This window comes from Pyrgilauda ruficollis, unplaced genomic scaffold (assembly GCF_017590135.1).
Source record: "Pyrgilauda ruficollis isolate IOZ18807 unplaced genomic scaffold, ASM1759013v1 scaffold3, whole genome shotgun sequence".
NCBI classification, from domain to species: domain Eukaryota; kingdom Metazoa; phylum Chordata; class Aves; order Passeriformes; family Passeridae; genus Pyrgilauda; species Pyrgilauda ruficollis.
In genome coordinates, this window is record NW_024524377.1 from 2,906,350 (window position 1) to 2,930,279 (window position 23,930).

General features: G+C 34.8%; 1 protein-coding gene across 1 annotated transcript in view; it reads left to right on the forward strand.

Annotated features, from left to right (window-relative positions):
• Positions 1-23,930, forward strand: part of LRP1B (LDL receptor related protein 1B) — a 288,470-nt gene that overhangs the window by 120,814 nt on the left and 143,726 nt on the right. Inside the window, exons 25-32 of the mRNA XM_041473230.1 lie at positions 2,550-2,681; positions 3,860-4,087; positions 6,888-7,062; positions 7,376-7,470; positions 11,093-11,242; positions 20,085-20,225; positions 21,108-21,233; positions 22,394-22,525. Coding sequence (XP_041329164.1) covers positions 2,550-2,681; positions 3,860-4,087; positions 6,888-7,062; positions 7,376-7,470; positions 11,093-11,242; positions 20,085-20,225; positions 21,108-21,233; positions 22,394-22,525 — 1,179 coding nt within the window. The remainder of the gene's footprint in view (positions 1-2,549; positions 2,682-3,859; positions 4,088-6,887; positions 7,063-7,375; positions 7,471-11,092; positions 11,243-20,084; positions 20,226-21,107; positions 21,234-22,393; positions 22,526-23,930) is intronic.

Here is a 23,930-nt window from a genome sequence, read left to right on the forward strand (position 1 = left end):
ATGTGAACAGGACACAAATTGCACTGACTCCTCTTGCTGGATGCTTGGAGCACACTTGAACTATAACACTCTCTTAAAAGACATGTTGGTTAATGATTATTTTAATTTTTTTCTTCTGTTTTTCTTTTTAAATTCCATTCTGTAAAGCACTACTAGCATGGAAAGACAATACAGGGATTAATTATTCTTCGGCTCAAAGTAAATCCTTGTCACAGACGGTTGTATGCATACAGAGAGGTTGAAATTCCACAGAAATTACCACTCTGTATTGGCAAATAAATGAAAGAAAATGCTTCTCTGCAAAAAAACAGAACTAGATTTTTACAGTCTTGCAGCACCTGTGGAAAAAATGCCAAAAAGCTGGAGGAGGTTGAATCTCTAGCTGCTTTCCTGTGATCTCTTACAACATAAATGATTCTGTGATCTCCTTCACAATATTTTCAAAACTCTAAATTGTGTTGTGTTCCTGATGTACATTTCATAGGGATAGATGACTTCACTAATTCACTGTATTAGTGAATACACTAATAGTGTATTCATAATTGGGAAGGCTCCCTGAGCCTTGTTAACTTCAGTGTCTTTTCTTCAACATCACAATATTTTTGTCTTCCACATGAAATTGTGAATTTTGCAAGAGATCATCCAGATTTTCTCTGTGTTCCTATTGATAAAAGTGATGTTAAATAAATATTCTTAATTTTTAGTTCATGGGAAAGGCTGAGTGGCCTCCAGTGCTGACAGTGCTTAAAAGGGGCAAATGGGATGATTTTATAGAAAACAGTAAAAGCCTGTTTTGTGAGTATGGGGTTTTGTTTGTTTGTTTTGTCATTTTTGTTTTGGTTTGGTTTTTTTTTTTAATAGAATCATGACTACAATTAACCTTTTTCCAAGATTTTGAAAGTTTCTTTCTTCCCACAGTACTGGTTAGACAAGTATGTAGTTAAAGGATGCAGGAACTGCTGGATAAATTTAAGGAAGCATGCACTAGTAGAAAAAAAGAATGGTTCAATGAAGCAAACTTTGTCCTTAAATTGTAGTGCTTGAGTTTGAGCTAAATTTATTTTTTAAGGAAATTCAGACATTGGATTGCTGTGGTTATCTAATTACTTGTACTGCAGCCTAGCACAACGTTAGAGGAATATATTCTACACTAATTGGTTTTGTTAATTATAAGTTTGTCTTTGAGTCAGTCAATCCCACTTCCCTTTTCATAAATGTTCATTTTCAAAGGTTTGGTTTTTTTTTTAACAAAAGGAAGAATCAACATTACTTTCTGTTTATGCTTGAAATGTCTCTTCAGAAGTGCTCTGGAGCTTTGGGGTTTATAACAAGGAATGAAGATGATAAGAACAATTTCCAGGTTTTGTAAGACTAAGGGGGTCCTCTCTGGTCAGCTTTCCCCCTGCTCTTTAAAGCAATTTTAGCACATCTTATTCAATCAGTGAGCTATAGGAAGCAACTTGTGAAAACCTACACTTAGGAGAGGTTTTTTTTGAGAAAAGTAGAAATGCTTTGCTGTGGTTTTGTTGTTTTTTTTGGGTTTTTTTTCCCTTTCAGATTCTCTTTCTGTGTTAGATTTCCGACTAATATTCTAGTAGGGAAATCAAATTAAGAAGAAAATTGAATTTGCCATAGTTCATCTCATAATCATTTTCAAAGGTTTGGTTTTTTTTTTTAACAAAAGGAAGAATCAACATTACTTTCTGTTTATGCTTGAAATGTCTCTTCAGAAGTGCTCTGGAGCTTTGGGGTTTATAACAAGGAATGAAGACAATAAGATCAATTTCCAGGTTTTGTAAGACTAAGGGGGTCCTCTCTGGTCAGCTTTCCCCCTGCTCTTTAAAGCAATTTTAGCACATCTTATTCAATCAGTGAGCTATGGGAAGCAACTTGTGAAAACCTACACTTGGGAGAGGTTTTTTTTGAGAAAAGTAGAAATGCTTTGCTGCAGTTTTGTTGGTTTTTTTTTGGGTTTTTTCCCCTTTCAGATTCTCTTTCTGTGTTAGATTTCCGACTAATATTCTAGTAGGGAAATCAAATTAAGAAGAAAATTGAATTTGCCATAGTTCATCTCATAATCTAAGCTTTGACTATTGCTTTCACACAATTAAATCTGTTTTTCTGGTCCACATCATATGGACATTTTTTTAATCCCACGTGTCTTGATTAGGTGTGTATGATTTAAATCTTACGAAAAGGCTGCAAAATTAATATCTCCCTGGGAAAATTATATCCAGTTGCTTCCTAAAGTTGCAATTATAAACTGTGGCTGTACAAACAAAACAACAACAACAAAATATATATAGATATATATAGATATATCTAAAGGTATTGCTATGGGGTGAATATGTATTTTATAGATATATATATATATTCTTGGACTAGAGTTGAATATTAGCCTATAAAAAATGATTAGCGCACAAGCTCAGTTAATCACTTAGTCTGGGTTTGTCTTCAGAGAGAATTTTTGCCTTCTCCCAGCTGTTTGACAAACCTTGATTTTTAACAAGTGTTTTTACATGTTGTGTGTTTCAATGATTCTGTTTTAGCTCCCAACCCATGTGCTGCCAACGAGGGCAGGGGTCCCTGCTCTCACATGTGTCTGATCAATCACAACAGAAGTGCTGCCTGTGCCTGTCCACACCTGATGAAACTCTCTTCAGACAAAAAAACATGTTATGGTAAGTTTTCCTCCCACAGCCTGGCACTCGCATTGATTTTAGAATCAATGGACAAATAAATGTTAAAAATAAAATCTGTACAGTGCTTTTTAATGGTGTGTTTTAAAGAGAAGCTGCTTTTTGAGAATCGATGACTTATTCTAATAGTTGAGGTCTGTGGTGCTTTGATATTTGCTGCCACAGCTGTTCCTTTGTGCTGCTGGTGAGTGTGATGTGTTCATAAAATTTATCTCTGCAAAACAGAAAGCTTTATACTGAAACGTGCATCCTCCCAACATTCTGAGTCAGGTAAGCTGAATAACAAAAAGATTCTTAATACCTTAAATCTCTACCTGCTCTGGAGTTGTCTTAGTTTCATTTTCAAGGATTAAAAAACAAAGAGTAAATATTAGGAGTGCATCCTTGCAGGGGAGTTTTATTAAAAAAAAAATGCAATACACACTTTTCAGCTCTAAAAGCCCTTGAAATATCAAATAATTGTGTGTATTTTCTATAAAACCTTGTACTGAATTATCCTTTTTACTGTTGATTAATAACATTCAAGAAACAGAAAAGAAAATAATATTTTGGCATGTCAGGGATATTGCAGTAAAAGTTAGTCTCACTGTTCATTTGCAAGCACTTGCTCCAATCATTCAGAGTTTTGAGATTAAAAAGAGCTCTGCTTTGCCTTTAATTTATCATCCTTTTTCACTAGTGGAGGTGCAGATTAAAACAACCAATTTGCCCTTTTTGTTCCCGCTGTTTGCTCTTCACACACACACACTTGCTGTTTGCAAAACTTCCCTTTCACAGTGAATCTGATACCCTGAGATACCAAATGCTAATCTCTCTTACGATGTGCAGGTGAAACAGGATTTGTTTGAGTGGGCTAAAGAGGGTGAAATGTTTAAAATAACATTTTCAATGTTTTTTTCTTTCACATTTATAAGATTGATTGATTTAGAGGTGTGGCAATAATATCCAATATACAAAATTCTTATATTTTTTCCTGTGATTTTTATGCTCTGTAACATTATTTCTCAAGTGTCACTAGGCTTCAGGTTTCCTGGAGATGTTTAATCACAAATATAAATGTCATCTACACATTTGTAAAGTGCTCTCAAATGAATGACATCCATTTCTGTTAGAGATGTTGTGAAGAGGATGAGGAATGACATTTTCCCTTTTTCTAACAGAAAGAAAGAAGTTTCTTCTTTATGCAAGGCGTTCAGAAATAAGAGGGGTGGACATAGAGAACCCATATTTCAACTTCATCACAGCCTTCACTGTTCCTGACATTGATGATGTGACAGTCATAGATTTTGATGCTGTTGAGGAGCGTTTATACTGGACTGATGTGAAAACACAGACCATCAAACGTGCCTTCATCAACGGGACTGGTTTAGAAACCATCATTTCAAGAGGTAAACAGCACAGCATTGAAGTAAAAATAATTCCTTCTAGTGAAATGAGCATGCTAAAATAGGAACATGCAGGTTGTTGATATGTGTAACTTGCCCTGGTATTGGATAATTGATCTAAACAATAAGCAAGCAGAATTTTCTTTAGGATACTAGTTCACTTTATTGATTGATAATTCAATTTTATGTAAACAAATCGGGATGTAATTTTGCATTGATTTTGTGCAAGATTGAAATGTGTAGTAAAAAAAAAGGATATTAATGTCTTGAAGGTAGAAAGAATAAAGATAAAAAGCAGGAGAAGCCCAGTATCCTGACACAGCTTTGCACTGGAATGTCCTTTGGTTACCTATGTTGACCTAGCAATGCAATTGGCTCTGTCAGGGTTATTGTCTCTTTCCAGACCATGTAAATCTCTCAGCTTTGGGGCCACTGGTGAAACCACAACATGGCAGTCTGGTAATTTTGGTGATACTGTTGTAATGTGGTTTTTTTCTGTACAGAATATGTACATAAACACAGAAACTTAATAAATAAAAAGTCTATATCTGATTGCTTCAACACTATTTCAGTAGCCCTGGTACTGAAGTGAAAACTATTTTTTGTCCTTGGTAACATTTGGTTTTTGTTTCCAACCACTGTCAGTTCCTCTCCTGGCAGCACTTGTTGTTCTACCTTGTAATGTACCTACCTGCTTGAAAATAAAAGAAACTGACTATGTGAAAGCAAATTTTGCTAACTCTGGTTCCCCAACAGTTAAATGAATATTTGGTGGGGAAGAAGGGAAAAGAAATAGCTCAGTTGTGTAAGATCAGACCTTCTCTGACTTGGAGAACAAATAAATCATATAGTTGATTATCTGGAGACTTCAGGAAATAGATAGTTCAAGCTCTGCCCCTTGTGTCACTTTAGAAGAAATTACTTCTGTGTAAGCACATTTTGGGAAATGTTTGGACAAATATGGCAATTTTCCCATTTTGTAGACTATGAATTAATTTATTTTGTATGGCTACTTTTTCTTTTCCCCTGCTATTTCAGAGACAACTTTATTAACAATCAGATATGTTTTTCAGTCCCAGTAATGAGAGCAAGGCTTAGACTGCCTCAGAGATTTTTATATCAGGTATTCAGGTGCTCAACAGAGGGACTTGTTGCTTGCTTTTTTTCAAAAAGTAGTAGAATAAAAAAGTTGTTTATTATTGAAAAACCACTGAACTTGTCATGGAACCTAATGAAACCAAAAGAAATATACTGTTCTTTCATGTTCCTTTTATTATGGTAGCTTCTGTGGTAGAGGTTTTTGTGGTTTGGTTTGTTTTGATTTGATATTTTTTTTTTGGTTTTAGTTCCAGATGTAACTTTTTTATCATAAATTTGAGAAAATTACAATGTTCTGGCACATCAAAACATTGTAAGGACTGTTTATTATGTGTAAACTATCTCATTTGCTTACAGTTGTGTTTTTATACTTATAAGAACATAACAAGCTTTGTGAGCACATCCTGGTGGGAGTCTCTTTGGGTGAAGTCTTATGCCAGTGTCACAAAGATGCCAAGTCATGCTTAAATCTTTTTCAGAGTATGAAAATCTTATTTACTAGTTCCTACAAACAAACAAAAAAAAATCCAGAAGGGCAGGGGAGCAATTTAAAATGGGTCAAGGACTGTGTGTTTGGTGTCCTTGGCTGCATTCTGTGATGTTGGCAAACTTCCTAATGCCCAATCACTGCTCAGCCTTATGGACATGTAAAGCAGTCCTCAGCCACTTCCATGTCAGTTTGTCAAGGGCAATAGTCCTGTCAGGGCAAATTACCATGTTGAGTTGACAGGAGATGTGTATAAATGATCAACTATAATGAATCATTCAATCACCCTTGCCCTGTTCCCTTCTCCACAAAGATGCCAACCACTATTAACTCAGGGCAGAGGGGTGTGTTGGTACCTAGAAATGGGGCAGTGACTTTACACCCAGTATTTCAGGCAGATTTTAACACAGATTGACATTTATTTAAATACCTTGCTAAGGAAGACCATCAAGTTACCAAATCACTCATATCATATTCCTGTTTTGCTGCCTCAGGTAATAATGGTGCTGTGACTCCCAGCCCCTCATGAGCTGCTCCTTCATGGGGAAGAGAATCAGAAGGGTAAAAGTGAGAAAAGTCTTGTGTATCTTATAAAAAACAAATTAATACAAAAAGTAAAAGCTATGAACAGCAAGAAAGCAAAATAAAGACGTCATTCCCTGCTTCCCATTGGCTGACAGATGTTTTGCCATATTGAAGAAGGCAGGGGAGTAACTTGAAGTCTTCAAAGCCTTCAAAAGTAAAACCAGTGAACTTCTCCAGTGTCACAAGTACTTACGAGCTACAGACCTATGCTATAGACCAGTGGTTTTAATCCAGATCCTCTGCACTGAGCCCTGGTGGAGCTGAAGAAGGAAGGAGGCTTTTAAATTTCAGCGTAGCATTGGTTTAGAATGCCACTGAGCAATAAATGCCTTCTGTAGTAGAAGTATACAATGCAGAAGTTCAGCATTTCTGATTAATTTTTTTGGGACAATAGGTTTCATGCTGTGAATATTCAGTGTGATTTTCATGTTCTTATTGTTAGTGTAGCAGGCCTAGGAAGAAACATAAAGATTATTAATTCTTGGCAACTAGTTAATAAATCCATCTCAATAGAATATTGCACAGGGTTGTTAACAAATTGTAAAATAAATTAATCTTTTTTTTTTATTTTTATCCCTAACACTGACAATAATCCAGAAAGAAAATCAAACAAACTGCTTTCCCTTTTTGCAGATATTCAGAGTATCAGAGGTCTTGCAGTGGATTGGATATCCCGTAATTTATATTGGATTAGCTCAGAATTTGATGAAACCCAAATTAACGTGGCACATTTGGATGGTTCCTTGAAAACCTCAATCATCCATGGAATTGACAAACCCCAGTGTCTTGCAGTTCACCCAGTAAAAGGGTAAGGTATCCATGGTTGTGATAAATAAACTGCAGTAAGCCTCATCAGAAGGTGGCTCTTCATTTGTATTTTAGGTTTGGCCATTCTGCTTTCCTTCAAATTTAAAATAATGAATTTTAAAATTTTACTGAAAATATCTTGACTGAATACTTCCTTTAGAAAGATGCTGATTAAATAATGTAACTATTATTTTATTTATTATTTATTAGTTGTGCACTTTGTCTGGTAAACTGATGAATGTTTCCACTACTGACTTCTTGGAATCACTGTGTGCACAAAGCAATATTGTAAATATGTAAATTCTCCTCTTCAGGAAGCTGTACTGGACGGATGGCAACACAATCAACATGGCAAACATGGATGGCAGCAACAGCAAAATACTCTTTCAGAATCAAAAAGATCCTGTTGGTAAATACCTTTTTTCCTGTTTCTTTTTTAACTGAGAGTGATTTGTTATGGACATTATCTTGAACTCCTGTTTAAATGTACAATGACGTTTTTCATCTACAGTGATAAGAACAGACATAAAGATATGAACAACACTTGTGTTACTGTTGTGTTTCACAATTTAAGATGTTTTTGGCCCTTTGTAACTGAAATCCACTGTAGATTTAGTGGAGAATTATTGACTTCTAGGACTACAGTAGACTCAAGGAGACCCCATCTGTATTTATCAATTTTTGTGACATCATGGGTACAAAAATGTGGAGGTCAGGGTTTTAATAAGTTGTGGATATTTGTGAGAGGATGCTTTGACTGCAAATGTGGATCCTTCCTGGCCAGAATCCCAGCTGCATAATCAAAATATAAACTGGCCCTTAACTTTTCACACCGAGAAAAAAGCCACAGTTGAAGCATCCATTTCATATCATGACTTAGCCTGTTTTGTTATTTGGGGATTCACATAGTTGATGATAAATTATGGCATTAAAAAAAGAAAAAAAGCTCTTTCCATGTATATTTTTTGGTTTTGTTTAAGTCTCTCTTGGTAGATAATTTCATTTTTAGGGAGTTAAAGTGGTTATGACAATTGTTGCTGCCTTGTTAGTGGCCCACCAGTAAAGTGATTTTAAAATGTTTATTTTTTTAAAACTGAATGCATTAAGCAAGCAGAACTGAAAGTGATTTAAAGAATTCAATAAATTTGACATAAGAGCAACATGACATACATTTTACATTTAAATTCAATGTAATTTTGTAGAAATTACTTGATAACTGTTTTACTGTTGATAAGATTATCTGTCTATCCACTTGAAGAGACAATTACCTTTTTATCTGGAGAGAAAAGAGTGGTAAACCAACTAATTTTAAGGTGAAGAAAAAGCACTTATTATAACATTAGAGCAAGATTAAGGACAGTTGTGGGCAATACTTTGCACTGAATATTTTGTGATCAGAGGTCACAAGGTCCTAAATTGCAGTGCTTAGGGTTTTCAATATCAAACTCTGAATTAAAATATAAGCAAAATGCCAGTTTCAATGGTTTAAATGTTTTTGGTTTGTTTTGGGTTTTTTTGTGGTTTGTTTTTTGGGGTTTTTTTTTGTTGTTATTGTTGTTTGGTTGGTTTTTTTACCATTAGCATAAGACAGTCCCATGCTAAGAACAACAAAACTCTTCTAAAGATTTAGGAAGTAGCAGTCTTAAAACCTTAATTTAATATTTCATTTGTGCTTTAAGAAAACTGTCTTTTCCCTTAACTGAAGCTCTAGTTCATGCAGTGCTAATTTTGAGTGTTTGGGGAGTTCTCAGTAGATTGCTGAAAAAGACAAATATCTGTTTTATTAGAGTTGGATATCCTGGTAATTGATGGGCTGTTCAGTTTTCTTGGTGTAAAATTTCAGAACTTAAAAAATGAGGGAGTTTTCCAGTCTGTGACCTGAATTATGGTGATGGATTTATTTTTCCTATTTGAGCTCCATCAAAACAAGGAGACAATTTTTCAATTACAGTATTTTATATTATTACCAAGAGTATTTTTAGTATGGAAATTTTGGGAATTATACTCTGAGAATGACAGATAGTATAATTTATTTTTATCTTAACTAGTACAAACTAGTTATGTTTAGCTGGTCCATTCTGCAGTTCTAAAAGTCACCAGTGCTAACACATATATTTGTTGATAAAAGAACTGGTTGTTAGAGTGCCAACAATCTGAATTCTTAGGAATTCAGAATTCATGCTTAATTTTATACTTTGTTGGGCAAATCATTTGCTCATTTGAGTTCTCTGAGACCAATGTTTTCCAGTCCTCATGTTCAGATTCACTTTAGCAGATTTAAGCCAGTCACACTTGAATTCATCATGAATATCTGTGATGCTTATGGCCAATAAACACTTGTTTTCATTAGTAAAGCAGGACAATTCCTGAAAAAAATCTGATTAAATATGCTCTGGCTACATTAGAAATAATGTGTTTTTGCAAATGTTGGTAATAGGTGGAAAGTATTTGTGGGAGAATAATGTGCTAGAATTGTGTAGAAGGAGACAGGAATGTATTTCATGTCAGTTGGTGCTGTGTAGGTGGAATGCCTGTGTGAAGAAGCACCAGTTGGATATCTGAAGTATGAAAGCAGACAGGACAGGGCTGTACTTACTGCTCAGCTGGTATTGGCAGCGCCTCACAAACAGATCCCGTCCAGGGGCAGTCTGTGGGCAGCTGCTCACGGGCAAGACCTGTGGCAGATCCCAAAAGCTGCACATCTCGAAGCAGGGAAACCTTCCTGCTGGTGTTTTCCCCGTTTACCCACACTGATATTCCCAGGGAAGTTCCCTGTGCTGGGAATTCCCTGTGCTGTGCCCGTGTCCAGGATCCCTGGCGCTCTGTGCTCAGAGGGAAGCTGGTTGTGCAAACGCGAGGATGTGAACCGAGAGATGAGTCCCTCCTGAAGGCACTGCTCCAGATCCTCCCCCCAGCGTGTGATGTTTCCTCCTGGGTGAAACACTTCCAGAGAGGTGGAAGGAAATATCAGTTCCTGCAAAGGGACTGGGAAGGTGTTTTTTAGGAGCTCAGAAAGCAGACACCTTTTGGCCTGCCGCGTCAAATGTGCATGGAGAAGTAGTGACACGATGGCAGCTGTAAGGGCTGCAGCTCATGGCACTGCTCTCTCCTGTCAGGGTTTCCAAAGCAGCTTTCCCCAGGATGGAAAAGACTACAGTACAATATCCAGAGCTTGACCCATGCAGTGAAACACACTATTTTTTGGCAACTTGCTGCTAGATACTTAGCATGAGTTCTGGGAAAGCTGGAGCACCGAAGCAAATTGTTATGGCGGGTATTGTTGCCATGCCAAGAATATTTCACTGTGGAAAATCTCCTGCTACCACTGGAACATTTTTAAAGGATTACAGCAGTCTGAAATACATTATCTCCTTGTTCTTTACTCTTACTTTCAGAAAACTCTATACTTTATTCATTTAGTAGCTTATTTTGCAAGTATCTTTATGTTGACAGTTCTCTTGCTTCAAGCTCCAAAGAACTGATTATGAGGTCAGTTCACTATGAATCAAAATGAAAAGTAATACTATAAATTTATCAGGAGTTTGGATTAGATTTTGGTATTTCATCATCCTAAGCAGGGAGAGAACTGACTTTTTATAGTTCTGAATCACAAAAAGTACCTTGTTTACCACGTCTCTGTATTCATAATTTTAAAATATAAATGATGGCTTCTGGTTTGCATTTACAAGTTGTTAATAACCTTGCTTAGGACCTCAGCTTATTCAAGTAATTCTTCATTGCCAGATAATGCTTTTCATCAGTCTGTCACTGGTTTTGGTAACTGATGAAAGAAATAAATGGCACTAATCTTTCCAAAAGCCTGTTTCTTTCATTGGAAATTCAGTTTTCTCTCTTTTTTTTTTTTTTTTGTGTAAGTAGATGAGTGAATAGATAACATAGTTGTGTGTGTATATATATTATATTATATATACATTATATTCCTTAAATGAGCTTTCATAATGAAAACAGCTTAACAAGAAATGTATATCATGCATTAAAGCCACAGTTAAAGTTGTATGCATTAATTACAGGTTTATCAATAGATTATGGGGAGAACAAGCTTTACTGGATCAGTTCAGGAAATGGAACCATAAGCAGATGCAATTTGGATGGTGGTAATCTCGAAATAATTGAATCAATGAAAGAAGACTTAACAAAAGCCACAGCTTTAACCATTATGGGTAAGTCCAATGATAATATATTTTTAAATTATTCAAAGCTAATTAATAATGAAATATAAGAAGCTTAGGGATGTTATTGTTGGTTTTATGTAAATAATACATACAGTACATCCACAAGTCAAACTGTGTTGTCCATAAAAAGTTCTTTATGTTCAGTTGAACAGTTTGCAATCTCTATTACAAGGATATTCTCAATTGTAGATTTGCATATATATATATATAGAGAGAGAGAGAGTGAGAGGAATGAAGGTAACAAATTGGTGGCTTGTATTTACTATAGTCCCGTGTAAAGAATTTTGAAAGGGGAAGGAGCTTTTACACTGTTTATTACACAGAATTATCCATGACGTGTTTCCTCTGCTCAATTCCTCCTACTTAGTTCACAATATTCTTAGTTTGTTGGATTGCCTGGCACTTTGGGAAGACTTCTTTGGGTTAAAATTGATGATTGAGGATTTGGATTTTCAGATGTCTGCTCATCTTACATGTATTAAATTGATTGAAAGAAAAATATTCTATTTGTTACAGTTTGTAAATATGAAATTTTTAGAATGTTCAAAAACATCTATCAGAAAAATAAAAAGAATGGTAGCATATGGAAAAATTCTTTAAAAAAATCAGTGAATTGCTGATCACTGAATCTTATAAAAATATTGCTTCAAATGGACTTTTTCTCACATGCACCTTCAGCTCTTGGTCGTTGTTGTAGCTGGGACAGAGTGTAGTAAGAAATTCCAGGTGGATTCAGAATTTACATTTATGCTTCAGAGCTTTCCATATTTCCTGCAGATTACTGACCTCTATTCTGACTCACTTAAAAATAATTTTTATTTATCTTGGGTATTGAAAAAAAAATAAAGTTCAGTTGATAAACAGACTTTTGTTGGGATGAGTGGGTTATCAGCTCCAGTATCAGTGTCAGTCTTTTAATGAAATATTTCTATATTTCTTATTAATTTTTATAATTATTATAATTTTAATATTTCTTATATTTTATATTTTATTATTAGTGACATTTTCTTCTTATTTGTAATATTTCCTTATTTTTTATATTTCTTATTATGAAATAGTTTATTTGATTGATTAATTAAATAATAATTATTTACATATAGATGGCATGCAAGTGAAAATTAAATAAGATTTAATGATTTTTTTATGCATATGGTGTAAATGGTATCATATTTAAAGTGGTAATTACTAAATTGGATTTCTTATACACCCATTTGGCCAGTACTGAACTGTAAATGCTGTCAGTATCTGTTGGAGATTTTATACTTCCATATACGCATTCATAACCGTGAACAGGTTTGGTGTCAGAAGGAATCATGAATGTTAATTTGGACAAATTGTTTTTCATTGATTGGATTGTGACTGAAAGTAGACTGAATAAATGACCCTTGCTCTGGGCAGATGTTGGAAGTCATTACCAGGAGGTGTAAAGCGTTTTTTGTTTGTTCCTACTGTCACTGAGCTGGTGGTGGTGTCAGGTCCTCCTCACCTGCCATTCACAGAAGCTACAACAGTGAGGATCCCTTTGGGACAGGGAATAAAGAGTTTATAGCTGCCATGTAAAGAAAAGTGCATGAAAGTAATTGAATTTTTGCACATCTGGAGATGGAAGAATATCTGCCATGTAGGTTTTATCACATCTACCTCTACTATTCATAGTTTGGGATACTTGTTTTTTTTATGGGTGATGTCAGTTCTTTCTCCTCAAAAATGGTGAATGAAACTTACAAAACTTGGGGCTTTCTGTTTGTTTTGCTTTGGGATTTTAGAATCATAGTCATGCTAAACTGCATCTTGACGCTGCAGTGGGATTCCCCATAAAAATCTGCTGGAGAAAAAGTACAAGCACATACAGTTTTATCAGCAGGATTGTATGTGCTGATTGAAAAACGTGAAAAGTTCCTGCATTCATTTCTCCTGTAAGGTTCCATATTGTGGAACACACTGTGGTAATATAAATGCCACTTATTTTCCTAAAGAGTGTGTAGATATGCATCAGCTTCTTACAAGGAGGCTTTTGTGCATGTAAAGTGGGTCAGAACAGAAAATCCAGTGCCATGTGAAGCAAGATAAGAGAACTCTAATTGATAAATGGTCATAATTAATAATATATAAGTAAAGAAGAATGACTAATTTGTTCCAATGAAAGATTTAATGTGATAGTGTATGAAAATTTACTACCCCTGCTGATCTGCTTGTCTACAAGTTTAATCAGAAGTTTAAGCAGGTGAACCACAGTAATTGCAATGTTTATTGCATCGTTTTTGCTCCTATTACTAAATTTTCTTGACTGCTTGTATCTAAAAACACAGTAAACACAATAAAGCATGAAAGAAGAATTTCTCCTGTGTGAATATACTGAGATTTTTTTTGTACCATTTGAATTCATCAGTGACTGAAGAGAGAGATGATACCTGTTCCCAAACACTTAACTCTTTTGTAGGATTTAATTTCTGCTCAGTGCTGGAGAGCTCTGTAATCTTCAGTTTTCTTTTGCATTATTCTGTCTTTTGCATTTAGTGTTTTCCCAGCTAAAAGCAGTGTTTTGGACAGTTAATTTTCTTTGTTGGTATATTTTACTATATGATCTTGTCATATTGTTGGGTTATGTTTCCATTGAGCAGAAAAAGGAGATGGAGTTTGAGACTCCCTCTGTACAGCTGTACATTGTGTCACCAGGTCACAGAGTTGTCACTTGTTGATCACCAGGACCTTTACTGGACTGAGGAGCTGAAACAAGGACACAGTGGAGGGCACTTCAGTGGATTGAGGGGATGGTAATGTGGTCTGAGGTAGCCCTGGCTGCCATGCACCCATTCCCTGCCAAGGCTAGGTGCTCTGAAGGAGGAAGGATCTTCAGAAAACCTGAATTTCTAATAAACTTACTACACCAGTGATGCCTCTTGAAGCACCTCAGCTGTTAATTTTGAAAATTTCTTTAGCTGTTTGGGAAGCATCTTCCCCAGCCATCAGTCTCCTTGTCTCAGAGACACCCAAAAAGAATCTCACAGCCTGTGTCAAGAGCTAATGCCTTCCATCCCATGTCTGGACAGAATTTTGTACAGAAAACTCACAGCTCTGATGGTTCCCAGTGGCTTTTGCTGTGTCTTACACTTCATGTTCCAGAAGATTTCTCAGAGCTATAAAAATGGTGATGACTGGGAGAGGCTTGGCCCAACCAAGACTTGTTCAGTTTGCCTTGGAAATTTGTGTGCTGTTCTTATAGCTCGAGTTTCTTGATCTTTGATTCTGTTAGTTTCAGTATTGCAAAAGAGAAGCAGTTAGACCCTCCATGGTTGTGTTCTTTGATTTGAACTCTATAGACTCTGCCAGTGAAGTCAGTAAAGTTTTTGGTTTGCTTTGTAATATAATTTATGGAGTGGTTCAGAGCTTCACCAGCAATGAGGATCTCCTTTAGCACGACCCCTCAATCTCCACATTGTTTTTATTGCTTCCAATTCCTCTCTTTTAGCATTGCAGTTTACCTGTTGGAAACCATTTGGAGGTTACCACTTCTGTTTCAGATGTTTGCTGTTGTTTAGTCCTTTCCAGGCTCTGTTTAACATTTTCCTACTATTGCATTCTTTAGTGGAAGCTTAGAGAAGGTAATGATAAGACATAAAAAATAATGTTAGCAAACAAGTTGTGCCAAGGTAACCGTCAGGTTTATCCTTGAGGGGAATGGAAACAATATATAATTCACATCTTTCTGTATTTTGGGTCTTTCATTTATTGGTTTTCTACTCAGCAGTGTCAGTCATCTTTGTTTTTCAATATGCTGAGCAAAATTCCTAGTCTTTTGGTGCCTGCTTTTGCTAAACCTTTTTGAATGTGTATATCAAGTGGAATATTATTTTCATCCCCATTTTTCCATGGGATGAAAATAATATTCCATTTCATATGTACAAAATGGCTATTTTTTCCATGTCTTTAAGCATACAAGAAAAAAAAGCTTGCTGTTGCCATTCTGTATTACAAAAAAGTTGCTGTAAAGCTCTGAAGTCATACGTGCTTTTCTACTCTTACCACTTTTTATTCAAATCCATATTCACTCTGTGAGATGTCAGTGTGTGCAACATCAGCCATTTTTAATTCTTCTATCAGTCAAAAACCACATGAATGCTTTGTCTAGTACCTCCCACTGGTTATTGTCTTTCATTTGGTCATAGCAATTTTCTTCTTTACTATGTAAACTTGACATTTTATTGTCTTCAAAGACCTCTGCTGGTTTTTTTAGTCATTTAGAAGCTTATCTGATTCACAGCACCCTGTGCCCTACATAATTTTCAACACCTGCTGCTGGCACAATTTATAAGTTGGTATCAAATAGATCCCCTGTTCTGATATTCAGCATGTTCCATGTGAAAGAATCTCTGAATGTCTTATACAGTACAGCAAAATTCTTTTCAACAATAATAAAATACTTTCTATATTTGTCTTTGAGTTTAATCTACCATTCAATATCTGATTTTAGCCATTTTCCTGGTAGCCAGTGTTTTGAGTGAGATCAAATGATAAAGATGTATTTGGAATTCTGCATAAAGTCTCATTTCCTGCCTCCCAGGTTACTTAGTGAAAATGGTCCCTTGACTGTTGTTGAAACTGGTTAGAAATTTTCCTTTGATGTGAGAGCTGTATTTCTGTGTTGGTGAGCAGAGTCATTATTTCACACAATCTGAGTTGCAGAGGAGCTCGCAGCAATATCTGACATGTTTCCAAACTGGTGTGTTGTTTCTTGAATGACAAATGACTCTCCATAAGAAACTAGAAAAGTATTGATTAGTTACTGTAAGTCTGTAGCTGAGAAGAAAGGGATGCTGAAGGCTTCTATCAGCAGTTTTGGTGGAGGCTTTTGGTTGGATTTTGTATCAGGTCCTCACAGAAATACAATTTACACAAAACTACAACATTCAGCTTAGTCTCTACAAAATAGGAATATAACGAGGATATAATTTGTTGTGCATTTGGTCTTTTTTTAGTATATGGAAGAGTAACTCTAAGTAGTGAATGATTTTATGTGTTAGTGCTATTTCTGTTGAAGTTCATATTAAAAAAAATCAATCAGCAATACAACAAAATCAAATATACGTAATAGGTGTTCAATGGGCATGCAGATATTAGGAGAACATTTCTTGAACAAAAAGTGTATATAAATATAGCCATCAAGTTGTATTATCAAGCCATCAAAACAGAAAGTAACAATTATAGTATTTCATTTTAGACAGAAAATGTAGGTTAATAGTATCAAAATATATTCATGCTCCCGTTTATTTTCATTGTGCATTAGATGATATATTGGTTATTTGATTTTTGTTTCATCCTAAATAAAGTTTCAAAACTAACACCATAATGCTTTCCTAGTAGCTCAGATGGAGGGAGCTGTGACTTTGCTGGATCTGTTTGCAAAGTGAAAGGGGCTGCTCAGATCAGGGGACTTCAAACACACACACCTTAATTTTCCAAGTCATCAGTCTTCTAATTACCGTAACACCATTCATTACGTTAGCATTAATATATGAAATATATCTAGGCAATTTGCCCGGTTCTAAGTGCAGTACATAGTTGTCTTCCATAAATACTCAAACCACCATTAATGAAAACTAATGGCCCATCAAAATTTGCATTCGGAGTGCTACTTGAAGTCTCCAAAGGACTGTCCACAAAGCTAGGGTAGCAATTTTTGGCATCTGAAGTTGCTGTTTCCCAATATGTTGCTGCACTTAATACTAATTACTCAACAGAATGGATAAATACAACAATTTTAATATATATTATAACCCAGTTTCAGCAACAAGATTGTAATTAGTGATCAAGCAACATTCTTGTTAGCATAATCAAGCGAATAAATCACTTTCGTTTGATGCTTAAAGGTCCAAAACAGCATTTTTTCTTCCCTTGTGTGTGAAAGCAAGTTGTCCTTACGCTGAAGTGGGCTTTTTGTAAAATCATCTACTATATTTTAAAATTAATATAGAAATAATTAGTTGATCCTGAATCCTAGACATCATAGATGAGTTGTCTACTGACAGAATATCAATAATGCAGAGAGAAATAGTCCAAATTTAACTTAGAATTATGGTCAAAAATAGATATGTAATTGTTTTGTTCTGGTTTTCTTCCTTGATTTGAGACTGCAGCGGTGTTTGTTGGTCACCTAGCAGTTTCTGAAGAATTGAAGCATTTATTTCTTCGGTTTTAGGGCATAACTGGCAAGTTTTTGGTAGTCATAAGAGGTTTGACCTCAAAGTGTCTGTACTTCAGAATTTGTGTGTTGTTTTGTTCTGGCATATTGGTTTGGTTTTTTTAGATTGATGGGGGTTTTTGATTTTATTATATTTTTTACCTTTTGGGGTGTGTTTTTTTTGTTTTGTTTTAGTTTGGTTTTTTTGGGGTTTTTTTTGGTTTTTTTTTTTTTTTTTTTGTTTTGGTTTGTTTTTTGTTTTTATTTTTGACTATACTAGTTCAGGATTTGTATAACCTTTCTCATGTAAATCCCCCTACTCTATCCTTGTCTCTTTCTAAAAGTCATAGTGTACCATACCATGTAAGCGAAGAATAAGCACTAGTTCAGTAAGATTTTGTAAGTTACACTTTTATATAAAGGTTTATCCTGGTTTCACACTAACAACAAAGAAAGTGGAAGGTAAAATAATTTTGAAGAGTATTGTGATACTTCATTTGTGAATTGTTGTGATTTCTCCTTTATATTGGTGTAGCGGATGTAGGAGACTCCTCAACCTCTGCAGTCACAGTTGAGTACCTTAGGATTAATAATGAGTTTTTGAAGTGTTATTTTTGTCACCAGAGGAGAACAACTCCAGGGTCTGATGAGTCTGACACCATTGATGGAAATTGTTTAGACACTTAACTGTGCAAGGAAGCAGATGTGGTCTCTCTTTGTTTTTGTTTACCTCAATAAACAAAAGAGGTTCCTGATGCAACATTCAGCTGCTCATGTGAAAATCAGTTTGGTTCTGGACTTATTACCAAAAGGGAGAAATGAAAATATTTGTGGTGTAGATAATCACTGGTAAATACACTCCTTGATTAAGTACATGCCATGTGTTCATCTCTTGGTAAAACAATATGACAAGTTGGTTATTTGGAGTTTTTGTTTCTTTCCGTTTCCTAAGGAGACAGGCAGGTCAGCCAAGGACAGGTTTGGGAGGTTGTTGAAACCATAGCCAAAGTTGAGGTTTTGCACAAAATACTAAAGAAATGACTAAAACAGTTTGATTACTTGAAATAAAGGATGAAAACACCAAAACCATATGTAATTTGCTTTCTTCTGTACCCCAGTCTGACAAAACAACTAATTTTTTATAAATGGATTTGGATGTGTAAAACAGTAAGTTCATGTTACTATGCACAAAACACCAGACATTATTTAATTTGGTTAATTTAATTAAATTAACCAAAATTATTTAATGGCCTTCTCTGATTTGTGGTCACAAAGAGGATGTGAACAACAAAAACTCTTCCTCACATACAAACATTTAATTGAAAAAATTCACCAAACCATTAGGATTGTGGGTCATTATCTAACAGGAAAAAAACAATTCAAATTCCCAATATTTCATATATGGATTATAGCACACAGTCACCTTCCCATTTTTAGGTTTCATGTGCCTTTTTGTTATAATTGACATAATCGAAATTGAGCACAGGCACTTCTTGTTCTAAGCATTTTCTGATAAAATTGTTTTTAGATGCAAGCTGCTGTTAATGATCATTATTGCATGATGATGTTTTGAATCAGTCAATTTTAGACTGACTAGTCAATGCATAAAATTTTAGGTTTTCTTTAAATTTAATCCAAATTTTAAGAGAGAGTTCAATTTGTGTCTCCAAATCTTGATATTTTTCATTCTGCAGATTCTGGTCTTATCATATACTTGTGGAGAGTATGTTTTGGATTTTTCCTGGATATTTTATTTTGTGCTGTAACTTTTTACAGTTACCACAGTGGCAATTATTTTTTAGATCTGCACTGTCTATCACAAATCACTTGACTCTTATGGCTCTATAAATCCATTATTTAAATATTAAAACTGTAGTGTAGGCAAAAATTCTTTTTACTGAAAAGAGAATTAACTCAAAGTGAAGTTAATGCACAATATTTGTTGGGAAGGCAGTGTTCCTGAAGTTTAAAGGTTTTCAGTTGAAGGTTTTACTATTGGTTCCTCTACCAAAAAGTAATTTATAATAATAAATAATTAATAAATAAAGAATAAATAAATAAATATAATAATAAATAAAGAAAAGTAATTATCTTTTCTGTCAGAAATGAAGAACCCTGAGCCCATCCCATTATTCATCTGTGAGGACTCCAATCACAAGATTGGCTACAGTCTTCAGCCATTAGTTCACTGAAGTTTGAGCTTGAAATCAAAGCTCTTAAAATTGTAATTCTGAAACATTGGGAGGCAGTGCCTGTTTTTCAATTTTTTTCAGGACTTCTTAATAACTGATTGTATTTTTTTTAATCAAATACTTAGTTTAATATTTCAAGCAATTTTGTTTGCTTGTGAAAATGAATTTCTTCTCTAGGGTAACACTAGAATTTCCACATATATATGAAAAATGAGGCATTTTTCTATGCAGGTAGCCTTAAATCAGAAGTTAACTCAGCAAAAGTAAAACTGGTGAAAACTGCTTTCATGTCTGCAGAATCTTAATAACACAGTTTCTTCAGATTTTCTCTATAACCTCTTTAGGTGATTTCCCTTAAAACTGATCTCAGAATTAACATCAAAAGCTTTTTCCCACCTTAGGTCTCAACCACATACTGTTTGATAGTGATCCTCCTAATTTCTGAAACTATATTTTACAGATAAAAAGCTTTGGTGGGCAGATCAGAACTTGGCTCAGATCGGCACCTGTAATAAAAAAGATGGAAGAAACCCAACTGTCCTGAGAAACAAAACTGCAGGTGTGGTTCACATGAAAGTGTATGATAAGGCAGCACAGCAAGGTAAGTCACGTTTGAAGGATGTTTAACCAATTTTTAGAGTGCACAGTATCTTTTCTCATGTGGTTCTCCCAGTGTGAAGAAAATAATAATTTGGAATCAACTAATTCCTTGAGTATCTTAGTGAATTTAAATTTCTCTTCATGAAGTTTCAAATTTCTGAGATGTGTTTAGTTTGCTGTGTATAATGTCTACTATAAATCCTATTAAAATATATTTTCTGTTACTTAAATATGGTAATACTTAGCTAGGAGCATGGATTTGTGATATTACTTTGGAGTATGTCTTAAATATACTAAAAATTGTTCATTCATGAAGATAACAAGGGTAATATAATATTTGATGTATTTGTTCATGGTTTAGATTAAGATACACTAATGTCAATGAGATTTCGACTTAAATATGGTAATACTTAGCTAGGAGCATGGATTTGTGATATTACTTTGGAGTATGTCTTAAATATACTAAAAATGGTTCATTCATGAAGATAACAAGGGTAATATAATATTTGATGTATTTGTTCACGGTCTAGATTAAAATACACTAATGTCAGTGAGATTTCATCATTAACTCAACATAGAATGTTCAGGTTTTTCATATGCTTTTACTTCAAAATAGGCAGATTTTTCAGAAAACAGGATTATTTATGTTCCAAGGGGAAATATGGGGTTGAAATTCTGCATGAATATGCAGAATTGAATGCATGAGTAAAGCATGGAAAGGTGTATGAACTGATGAAATATTTTATGCATATCTCAATTTTTCACATAGGTTATCTGAACAAAAACTGGAAATAATAACAATATATTGACAACAACTCTTTTTAGCCAGGGTTGCATTGCTCAAGTGTTGGTTTCTCTTGTCTTTTCTCCTGCCATGTCATAGGCAGCAATTCCTGTCAATTAAACAACGGGGGATGCTCCCAGCTTTGTTTGCCAACATCAGAAACCACCAGAACTTGTGTGTGCACAGTAGGCTACAACCTCCAAAAAAACCGCATGGCCTGCAAAGGTAAAATGGCTTTCAGCATTTATTTTAACCAACTTAAGTTCCAGGGAACATTGCAAAGGTAAATAAACTTACTTTAGTCAATTTTAGTTAAATAACTATACTGAATATGCTTGATTGAAGCAGTAACAAAGAAATGTCTGTTGTGTTTAGGACAGAATTAAATTTAGCTTTTCATTAAATTATTCAAATACATTTCTGTGGTAACTCTGATTAATTTTTTTATGTAGACAGAAAAGCAGACCAAATGAACCATCATTCATAAATATTTGTTCAAGGTCAATCACATATCTTTAGATTACAGGGTACAGGTATCTGAATGGTTGGGTATCTCCTGCTATTGCATTGCTCTTAATATAAAATAAACCCAACTTTTTTCTTTAAATATTTTTCTTTTTTACGTTGGCAGAAGTCAGAACATACCTCACAGCCAAAGTCTTACTCTTTGCCTGAAAAATGCAGAACAACCTTATGGTCAAGGTGTCTTATAGTTTTATAAATGCAATATATTTATTTATTATATATATATAAATGCAATATATTTATTTATTTATAACTATTAATTAGGACTAAGTAATTTATGAGAGTTACTATGTAAGAAGTCTACACAGTAGAACTCATTCCTACTTAAAAGAAATAGGTGCATTTGGAATTTGATTAATCGAACACAAAAGTAGGCATTTAGAATGCATCACTAAAACAATGTAATTCTCTCTGCAGAGCAAATGTGCATAACTGAAGTGAGATGAAACCTGTACCTCAAAAGACAATTTTCTTTCCTGTTTTCCACAAGTTCTTTAAAATTATCTCTTGCTGAATATGTTCACAAAGCGCAGATGTGCACTGAAAATATTCTTACATTTCTCATAATTCGAACCCATTTTTTTCTTAAATTGTGATTTTCATTTCTGTTAATTACCTGATTATAAGGTGGTGTTTGACATGGACAGTGATTCCCTTCTCTTGATTGGACCACATTTGTAATTTAATTAGAAATGCACTGTAATAACTCATGGATGTCTTTTCAAAGATCTGGAGTTGTCACTCTGAAAAACTGTGGAGCACTTGTGGAAAATTATGTCTAATGTATGTTAGCTCCTCTTATCTTGGTTATTTGGAAAGTTTCCACCTTGCCCTCATTGGCTGCTTTATTTTTTCTTTAGGTATTGAATCATTTCTCATGTACTCTGTTCATGAGGGAATTAGAGGAATTCCTCTTGACCCAAATGATAAAATGGATGCTTTAATGCCTATATCTGGGGCTTCATTTGCTGTGGGCATAGATTTCCATGCAGGTAAATATAGTGTTAAATTTGTTGTAAGTATGGTTAAAATAGTAAGTTCTTCTCATAAACAAAATAACCCCTTGTTCTCAAACCTTCTAAGAAATTACAGCTCTGTTTAAAGGAATTGGAAATGCATCATGTTACAGAGTTAAGCTCTACCTTTAATATTTACAGTAGGAAATATTGTGCACAGCCAGTTGTTCTGGCAGCAGCAGCTGCTCTCTTTTGGCAGAGTCATCGCTGAGAACTTGAGTAGGAAACTGGTGCTTTTAGAGAAAGTGTAAAAAGGCTTGTTCCTGCTATGACACTGATTCCATGGAATTTTCTTAGTCCTGGGTGGTGTTGTACCTAGCAGGTGGCTTTGGCAGCTGAGTGGGGTGGTTTTCTCCCTGTCCAGCCCAGCTCAGCCACATTCCTGATGGGCACAAGCCAAGTCTGGATCTGTCTCTTCCTTCTGGAAGGAGCTCTGACAGCCTGAAGAGCAGGCATTTCCACCTGGAGTACACTACATACCTTTCCACTGTATACACAGAAATAGTTAATTTACACAGCCTCATAAACTTCCTATGAAATTAGGAGGTTTTAATTTTGCATGCATGTGAAAAAAGGTGGGAAAAATTAAAGATCATATTCTAAAAGTGATTGGATGGTGGTGGTGTTTGGATATCTTCAAACATGTTAGCAAGTTTTGATTAGTTTTTTGGAAAATAAATAATCTGTGACCAAGTAGTGACCTGAAAAATATCCTGTCTCTGTATTTTTAAACCATTAGGCTTCCTTCCAGACTCATTTTGTTACCCATCAAATTTACAAACTGGCAGTCTAGAAATAAAATCTTAAGTTACCAATGTTATATAAATACAGACATTACCTTCTTGCAACATACAATTATTTTGTCATACTCTATTGTTTTTTATTTTGACTCCGTTGTTTTTTATTTTTATTTTTATTCTGCCTGGGAATTCAGCATTGAGAGATACTATTTTTTTTCTTAATTGTATGTTAGTATTTGCCTTGGTATTGAAATCAGATCTATTTCTGTTGGCACTGTTGGACTACTTCATCATGCAAATATCACTAAACTTTTTTTATCAGGTTGGAAGTTAAATTAATTAAAATCTTCACTTTTTTTTGACCTGCTTCTTCAATGATGCCGTAGCATCTCTGCCTAGCAAAATCTCAAGTTCTCTCAATATTTTACAGCACCTTCATAGTTGCATATTTTGCTTTCAAATTAGTGGCAGCTGATGTTAAGAGCTTTTCTCACGTCACGGATGAGTTAGAGTCTCCAGAGACATAAAATCACTTAAAAGCCAGAACCTTTGTACACACACCTGAGATGGGAAAGACTCTGTTACAGAGATTTAATCTATTCCTTGAAAGACACAGGTCTTTCAAGACAGAGAAGTGGTAA